Source organism: Amborella trichopoda, chromosome 13, assembly GCF_054954075.1.
Source record: "Amborella trichopoda isolate Santa Cruz 75 chromosome 13, AtrichopodaSantaCruz75HAP2 v2.0, whole genome shotgun sequence".
In the NCBI taxonomy this organism is placed as follows: domain Eukaryota; kingdom Viridiplantae; phylum Streptophyta; class Magnoliopsida; order Amborellales; family Amborellaceae; genus Amborella; species Amborella trichopoda.
In genome coordinates, this window is record NC_142348.1 from 47,641,064 (window position 1) to 47,650,265 (window position 9,202).

The 9,202-nt window shown below is 39.4% G+C and overlaps 1 protein-coding gene across 1 annotated transcript; it reads left to right on the top strand.

Moving 5' to 3' along the window:
• The first annotated feature begins 4,651 nt into the window (after positions 1-4,651).
• Positions 4,652-8,746, top strand: LOC148779284 (protein LATERAL BRANCHING OXIDOREDUCTASE 1-like). The gene is made up of 3 exons (XM_088856716.1): positions 4,652-5,170; positions 6,864-7,191; positions 8,127-8,746. The coding sequence occupies exons 1-3, from the start codon at positions 4,704-4,706 to the stop codon at positions 8,385-8,387; spliced, it is 1,056 nt and encodes a 351-aa protein (XP_088712842.1). The 5' UTR covers positions 4,652-4,703; the 3' UTR covers positions 8,388-8,746.
• Positions 8,747-9,202: the final 456 nt, after the last annotated feature.

Below are 9,202 nucleotides of genomic sequence, written 5' to 3' on the forward strand. Positions count from 1 at the left end.
ACCCAATTCTGCCTGGCTCGGTGATGCTTGGCATGAAACTTTGCCCAGTAAGGCTCGCCTGTTAAAGGCCCGGAAGCTCGGAATGACCCGTTAAGACCCAGAATTTCCCATAAGCTAGGGCCCGCCCATTAGGCTTATTAGGCCTGGCCCGGCCCAATTTAGATTTTTTTTTAAAAAAATCCCTTCAAACTTTTCTTATAAGAAAAAAAAAGTGCTAATTATTTTATTTGAGTTTCAAGAGAGAGAGAGAGAGAGAGAGAATTAGTTTTGAGAGAAAGAAAGAGATATCAGGTTTCTTGAGAGTTGATATTAGAGAGAGATTGGGTTTTAGAGAGAGAATAAGCTTTCGAGAGAGAAAGAGAGGGGCACAATAAAGCTAACGCCCAAATTTTAGAAGGTTCTTCGTCTCGTCAACGCGCACATTTTGATGTATGGCACAGGCCGTGGCATGGCCCGAGATGGAAGAAATCCTAGAGAGAATTTGCATTAAGAAAACTCATGTGTTGCAGATTTTTGCAAGATGGAGACCCCTTTGATCAAGTGGCCATATCAAGAAGCCCCGACCTCAGATCGTCTTGAAAACGGGTCTGTTGTGACCATGACGTTGATGACTTTGATTTGAAGTAAACATCACATGTGATGAAAGACCAAAGATGCTGCATTTTGAGGTTGTAACATGTGACATTTTTTGGCAACCGGAATCTCATATTCCGGCAACTTCTCCAATTTCGAAAATGATGTTCCGACAATTAAATCGAGCCATTTTTATCACAAAATAATCATGACAGCTTCCCCATCATTCTATGATGAAAGATCGACCCAAAACATCAAGAAACAAACAAGAACAAGCGTTTAAGATTGCAAGTTTCTCATCTTTCGTCAGATTTTAAGAAGGGTTCGAAACCTCGATTTAAGGATCAAATCATATATCAAAATGATCGTTGCACCAAGACCATCACTTTTACGATGTTATTTTTGTTGGAAGGTTGTCGGAGGAGCCCGAAATACGCCCCGAATGATCACCATAGTCTATCGTGCCTTTTTTTGAACTATCTCGTCATTTTTAAGATTATGGGTGAGGCCCCAAAAACGGAATTCAATTTTAATTTATAAAAATCATAATTTTTAAGAATTTGGCTTTCTTTTAGTCATCAACTCTTGTTTTAAGTGGATGCTATATAAGCACCTTATGCTCATTTGTGACTCTAAGTTGAAGTAAGTTGAAGAAGTTTGTAGTGGTTGGATGTAAGTACAAACATTAATGCAATACAATGAGTTTTTCCTTGGTTTGTGTTTTTTGACTCTATCTTCTTCAGCCCAAGGAGAGGAGAGAGAAAACTATCTCTCATTGTGGACTACCCCTTGAATCTCCTACTTCCAACTTAGAACTTCCAAACCCAACCTAATACCATTTACCTTCATCTCCCTTAGTCCTTCCTCCCATAAACTCTAGTCACATTTCCCATAGTTCCTACCCAATACACCTTACTCCTACTTTTCATAATCCCTAGTTCATAAACCTTAACCCTAGACCCTCACTTCAATATCAAAGCACTCAACCCACCTTCAAGAATACATCAAGAAAGCTAAGACCAACCTAGCCCCCGGTTCAGACCCGAGGGCCACCTTAGGCAATTATCCTTACTCTCTTTCTTTCTCGTCTTATCACTCTCTCACTCGATCTCGGATTGAGGACTAATCCCCCAGTCAGCTCTCTTTATTCTTCCTCTCTTTCAATTTTCTCTCTCTCTCTCCTCTCTCTTTCTCTCTCCTCTCTCCTTCTCTCTCTCCTGCTCGGACTCAAGGCAGATCTAAGCAACTCTCACTCTCTTTCTCTCTCTCTCTACTCACTCATTCCCTCTCTCTCGTCTAAAATCATGGACTCGCATCTAGGTGTGGTTCCGGCTTCTTCCCCTCTTTCTTCCTCTCGCCTTAATCCCTCTCTCTTTCACCAAGCCACGAACCCCCGCCTAGGTGCAGGCCCGAATTTCTTCCTCTCCCTTCCTCTCATCTCTCTCTCTTCCTCTCGTCTCTCTCTCTCACATTCACTGGGTCATGGACCCGAGCTTAGGCATGGGCCAGGCTTTCCTCCTCTCCCTTCCTCTCGTCTCTCTCTTTCACTAAGTTATAGACCCGCATCTAGGCGAGGGCCTGACTTTCCTCCTCTCCTCTCCTCTCGCCTCCCTCTCTCTCTCTCTCTCTCTCTCTCTCCTACACCAAGTCACAGACGTGCGCTTAGGCGCGGGCCCGGCTTTCCTCCCTTCCCTTCCTATCAATTTTTCTCTCTGCCCCTCACTCTTGATCTCTCTCTTTCTCAATCTTCCTCTCTCTCTTCCTCTCTCTCTCTCTTTCATCGAATTACGGACCGGTGTCTGGGCACGGGCCCGGCTTCCACCCCTCTTTCTTCCCTCTCCTATCACTCCCTACACTCCTTTCCATGCCTATCACTCCGTACACTCCTGCCCGCGCCTATCATTCATTCACCTCCTATCCCCTCTTTTACGCCTTGCCAATTCTTGACCGCTATTACACCTCGTAACCTTTATCTGCCCGTACCTTTTCATTGCCTCTATGTGCCTCGACCTTTTCATCGCGTCTACGTGCCCCACTACCCCTTTACACTTGCACCCACATTCTTCATCTTCTTATCTCTAAACCTTACCCCTTCCAACGTTCGTTTATATTTTTATTTTATGTCTTCAATCTTCTACGACCCCACCCTTCATTGGTTGCTTCCCTTATTGCCTAAACATTAAACTCAGGGTCATCTTGAGATAGTGTTTTAGGGTTTCAATTCTGGGATTGCTACTCTAACCACCTTCCTGTATAGTTAATCCGAGTCATAAGAAATATTGGTTATCTTGCACTCGATCACTCGGGTTGGAGTCATCCTGAGTCAGTTTTCTTAGAATCTTCGACCCTTTCGCTACTCTAACTGCCAGATCAGACAATGTGAGGAGCTTCTTTGTCTCTCATTCTTTTCTCTTTCTCTCTCCTTTCTTCTCTCCCTCTCTCTCCTCTCTTCTTTCCCTCTCTTTTTTTCTCTCTTCTTTCTTTTCTTTCCCTCTCTCTTTCTCTCTCTTTCTCTCCCCTCTCATTCTTTCCTTTCTCTCTTTCTCTCTCTCCTCTGTCTCTATCATTCTTTCTCTCCCTCCTCTCTTTCTCTCACTCTCACTGTCCTGCTTGGACTCAGTGTGGGTCTGAGTACCTCTTACTCTCTCTCCCATTATCGATCTTTCTCCCTTCTTGTCTCTCACTTTGGCTCTTTCTTTTGTTTTCGGCCTCGCTCTCTCACTCTCTTTCTCTGTCTTACTCTATCTCATTCTAGATCTTGCTCTCTCGATTTTTCTCTCTCTCTGACTCTTGGTTTCTCTCTCATTCTCAATGTTACTCTCTCTTTCTCTCTTTTCCACATTCTCTTTTAATTTCTTCCTCTTTTTCATCTTTTCTTCATCTCATCTCTTCTTCTCTGATCTTTTGCTTCTCTTCTATACCCATATCTCTCATTTTCCCCCTCCATTTTTATTTTTTTATCCTTTGTTTGCTTATGCATGCCATATTCTCCCTCTTTTACTCCTTCTGTGAGATATCTCATTAATTATTATTAATATTATTATATCTACTACATAAGGCCATTTGTTAAGATGACGCTGAAAGGCTGTCAGATTAATAAGCGGTCCTTTATTCTTCATCTCCCCTCTCTCTTAAATTGTCTTCATTCGTCCCCCATCATACTCTTAATAAATCGCCCATCTAAAGGCAAGTCAGGGTCTTTCGATCCACTTGTCTGATCATCTTACACATGTATGTTCATAAGGCGTAGAGTGCAGCAAAAGAGCCAAAGTCGAACCCGCTTCAGGCTAGGGGGTTTTCCATCGTAATTTAAGGGGGTGTCTCTGCACGCCCAAGCGTGTCACGAACCCATCGTGATGTAGGTCCCACCTCACACCCTATAATTCTCTCTCGTTAGTTGGTACCTACCCACTTGCGCACAACATGCATTGCAGTTTCTGAGAGAGAGATCGCGGGCCGGACCCCACATCCAGGTTCTACTCACGGTCCCATAACCCAACAAGATCGAGGCCCAACCAATCAGTTCTCGATATTTGGTGAGAACTGGATCAGTGCTAATGATTAGCGATCCAAATCAGACGATTCTGATCTCGATCGCCCTTTTTGAAAAACCTCTGTTCCAACTAAGAATCATTATATGTATGTTTTTGAAAAAAAAATGAATTTTGATTTTATTGATACTAAAATGTTAAATTTCAAATTTGAATGGCCCTTGTTCAATCTTGTGATGTTATGTTTTTCAAGAAAATAATTATGCAATATGAAAATTTCTTCTCCTGAAGTCGATCACGAAGATTAAAATATATATCGTATCTGAGGGAGCAAACGAACAATATGCAACTGCGTGAACAGCGTATCTTTTGATTGACAAAAAGGAAGGAAAAGGACTTTGATTATCACCGGAGGGAGGGAGCCAAAAAAAAAACTCACGTTCATTATGACTGCGCTGAACACGTTGCACCATTAGAGAACACGTTGTACGACCCCGTATCGATTTTCCATTGACCCCAACAAATATAACATCCCTCACAGGATATGCTCCGCTACTACAAATAATGGCAGTCCCAAGCAGCAAACCACATTAGCTCAGCGAGGTAGAGCTCTGTTTTCGTAGGAGTGAGAGAGTGAAAATGGCCCCATCCATCGACGCTTCTCTTGTTCAGCCCGTCGATTTCAGGCCGAAACCCGACAAAGTCGTTCACCTCGAGGAAACTCCGGTGATCGATTTCTCTATCCTCCATTCGCCTGAGTCTGGCAACTTAGAGAGCGTCATTTCTCAGATGAGAAAATCTCTGCAAGAGTGGGATTTCTTTGTTATTGAGAACCATGGCTTAGCCCCTGAGCTCTTTGACAATGTGAGGAATGCCATGGCGAAGTTCTCTTCTCTGCCATACGAGGAGAAGAAGAAGGCATCTAGAGATTTAAAGAACCCTTGGGGTTATAACGATAAGGATCACACTAAGAATACTAGGGACTGGGCTGAGGTTTTGGATTATGTTGTAAATGAAGGCTTTCAGATACCTGCTAATATGGAGCCTGATTGCAAAGAAACTGTAGCGCTCAAGAATTTGTGGCCTCCAAACCCCGAGGAGTTTCAGTAAGGATCTCTCTCTATCTCCCTCTCTCTCTACAAAAATTAATATATCTCATGTTCATATGTAATTCAGAGCCTGCGCAGAAGCGATCTAGTCAGTTCGGTACTAATAGGCACCGGATCTCAGAGCCCCTGGTTTTGTTTTTCTAATATCGAACATACCTTAAATGATAAAAACGGAAAATATATAATGAGATCATTTATTTTATTGACCAAACTCAGAGTTCAATTTTTTTTTTTTTTCGAACCTCGTTGTGCACCGAAGCTATTGATAGGCTTATTGTGACACCTACTTGTTTCCATCACCTGCAGCCTACCTTTTGTAGCATTTTGCCAGGTTATAGAAAACGAATTGTTGATCAGGATCAACTACCCCCAAATTTGTATTGGATTGGTGATTTGGATCAGAAAATCGGCCGGTCTCAGTCTCAAAAAAAATTAAAAAAATCATTATAATTTTTCAAAAATCTAGTTTTTTAAGTTTTTAAAAGAAATAGTGGCAATTGCATTATAATTTTTTATGATTGTATTAAAAAATATGTAAATATTGAAAACCTGTCTCATGTTGAATATTTGTTTTCTATTAAATTCATTTTATAGTTACAATAAAATTTAAATACAACATGATAATAAAATGAATCCTTCTAATTCAATTTTTTTTTATTATTATTTTTGTATGAACTTAGTTGTTTTGATTTTTGAAACAAGCTATATGCAACAATTTTAGTGAAAGAAATTATTAGTATATATAAATAGAATTGGCTAGATCTGTTAGAGATCTGGCCGGCTCATGAGAGGATCCGGCCGGTTCTTGACATGTATCAAGAACCGGACCGACTTCAATAATTCTCAATCTTGATCAAATGATTTCGATCCGAATCAACGATCTTTAAAACGCTTTTTATAAACCTGTTAATACCAAGCAAAAAATTATTACATGAAATTATTATATAATGGTCAAAATAGTTATCTATATCGAACTCAATTGATGGTCCCACTAGCCAATCGGTGCCTAGGTTTGATCTAAGGTTAAAATCTTGCTAGAAAATTGAGTTTGGTTTGAAAATTAGTTGAATTAATATTTTCCCCATTTTTGATAGTCCGACCAAATGATTTCTGTTCGTTTGATCAGCTAAATACAATTAGATATTTGTTATTGTATTTTATATTTAAAATATTATATTCCAGCCCAACCAGTTCATGGTTTTGATTGGGCCAACCCCTTTACTAGTTTACTAGCTACTTGGATCCTTAATAATATTGCTATATGTAATGAAAATGCACGATACTTGGGGCCAAAAACATTCTAGACAATATGGTAAATTGCGGTTGCGAGAGCATACTATTTATTTCCTCCTTCCGGTAAAACCCAAGATAAAACTAATTTTAGGACTCTTTTGATATGGGCTCTTGAACAAAAATCAAAAGAAGAAAAACATAAATCAAACACTCTAATATTCTTGAAAAATTGATGTCCCAAGGTTGAACATGAAGAGGCCAATTTTGGGGTGGCAAGATCGCAGTTTATCGGAACACCAAAATTCATATTCTCTTAAATATCGACTTAGTGATTCCTGGATGCTAAAATTTTAGACAAGAAAATCTTCCAAGTACCTCTTTTGCCCAAGGGAGTTGCTTTCCTATACGTTCCTGCGTGTGAGAGCTAAACCCTTTGATCATGGTCTTTCTGTTACAGGAAAGTATGTGAGGATTATGGTCGAGAGACCACAAAACTGGCATCCAAGCTGCTAGAAATCCTTGCCCTCTGCCTAGGTTTGCCTGCTGATCGCTTGAACCGATACTTCGAGGAGACGATGACCTATGTTCGCTTAAACCACTACCCTCCGTGCCCATCTCCTGACCTAGCATTAGGGAAGGGTCCGCATGTTGATGCCAGTGCTTTCACGCTCTTGACCACCGATGGAGTTAGCGGATTCGAGGTGAGGCGGAAATCCGACGGTGAGTGGGTCAGGGTCAGGCCCACGGTCAACTCCTTCATCTTTGTGCCAGGGGACATCTTCCAGGTATAATGAAAAACCCTAAAATTTCCATATTTAATATGCATTGTTTAGAAAATCAACTCGGTACTGGAACCTTGGGACCTTGGTCAAGGCGAATTATTTAGCCGAATTAATGTTAAAAAAATAGGTAATAACAAAAGAAAGTAGGGTATATATAATAAGATACTAGGCTTATAATGAGTACTTAAGTGGTCTATTGGTAAAAGGCTTTGGGGCCTTTTTTTTTTTTTTCAATAGGTTGAGGTATCAAATCCTGCCCATTGCATGTCATTCTGTCAATTTGTGAACCTCATGCTCAAACCGGGTTCGAAACCTATGATGGTGTGTAATTTTTTAATAAGAAAAAGGAATCCTTCTTAATTAATTAATTAAAATCATAATGGTGCTTTTTTTTTTAATAAAAAAAAGGGACTCCACTTAGTTGTTAAATGAAAACAGTATTTACTATTTTTATTTCTGAAAAAAAAATCCCCCCTTAATTGTTTAAGAAAATAGATTATATTAGATGTCAACCTTATACTGTAGAAGTGAGCTGCACATCAAAACGCATCGAAAAATGTTGTTTCATCACTAAAAAATTCTCCAATAGATCATTATGACCTTGACGTATATGGATATGAGATGAAATGATTTATTAAGAAATAGTCCATTTTGTAACACATTATTTGGACTGTCCATTTTTTAGATTTTCAAGTGTTTATAGATTTGTTATATCTGCATTATTTTTGAAGCTTCCAATTTCATAATAGAGGTGGAAATAGACTTTTAACGAGATTTTGAGATGCACCTTACCGCAATTGTTTAAGGTTTACACCTTATACAAGCCTCGCCCATTGTTTCATCAAACCATTGAACTTGAAGAACACTTATTTTTTAATAAAATAAGAGTCAATCTTCTTACGAGGAAATGCGTCTTATGTTGTGTGAAAATTTTGCAGGTTTGGACAAATGAAAAGTACAATAGCTTGTTACATAGGGTGGTGGTGAACTCTCAACAGGAGAGGTTCTCCATGATCACTGTGTTTACACCATCCTATCATACATTGGTGCAGCCTCTTGAAGAGATGGTTGATGAGCAAGATCCCCTTAAATACAGGCCATACAAGTGGGGAGAGTTCTTCATGACCAGGAGGCTCAGCAATTTCATGAAGTTGGAGAAGCCTGTCATTCAAATTACTAATTTTAAGATCAGAGAATAGTCCAATTTGAGCTGTTAGTCCAGTGGGTCCAATGCTTCTGTCGTATAAGTACTGTATGGAGTGTCCAATGCTTCTGTCGTGTAAGTACAGCATAATGGATATTTATGTAATTTTAAATTTTTTTTTTTTTTTTTATTGGTTTCCTACCACCGTGTTTGTCGTAAAGTATTTAAAGGTCTCATGTGTCCCCTATTTGTCTAGGTAAAGTATTGACAGGAGTGTCCTACATTTTGTCTTTTTTTTGGAATGGCTTCCTGGCTCGTTGTTTGTAATAAATTACTTGAAGGTCTTATGTGTCCCCTATTTGTGTAGCATTTGGAGTTTGGAGTATGAAGTCTCTGCCAAAGGTATCGTTGTAATGTACTGTCATTCTAGCCCTCAACTAAACATCTACGTCCTTTCTATTGATTCTGCTTTACTTATTTATGAGCACCTGTACTATGCTCCCTTGGGTGCTAGTTTAGTTCTACTCCCTGGGTTAGTTGATCCACTTGGGAGATTTTTTTTTTTACCTAAAAATCACTAGATTATTATTTTTAAAATAATAATAGTAAAAAAATTGAGTTTCCTAAAACTTTGATCTCGCCCTTCAAAAATTGGACAGCTTTTATTCAATCTTGTGATATAAATTCTTTTAAATGCTTGGCAGGTGCAATTAGAAAATATTTTTTTATTGATGTTGATCTATGTCTTGAAGAGGTTATATATCCAAAATTTGGGGGATTGAAATTAATCCTAGGCGGGAGGGAGTAAATGGACAGTATTCTCCGATGGAGTAATATCTATTGCCTTGGTTCCTTGGAAATTTTTCCTTT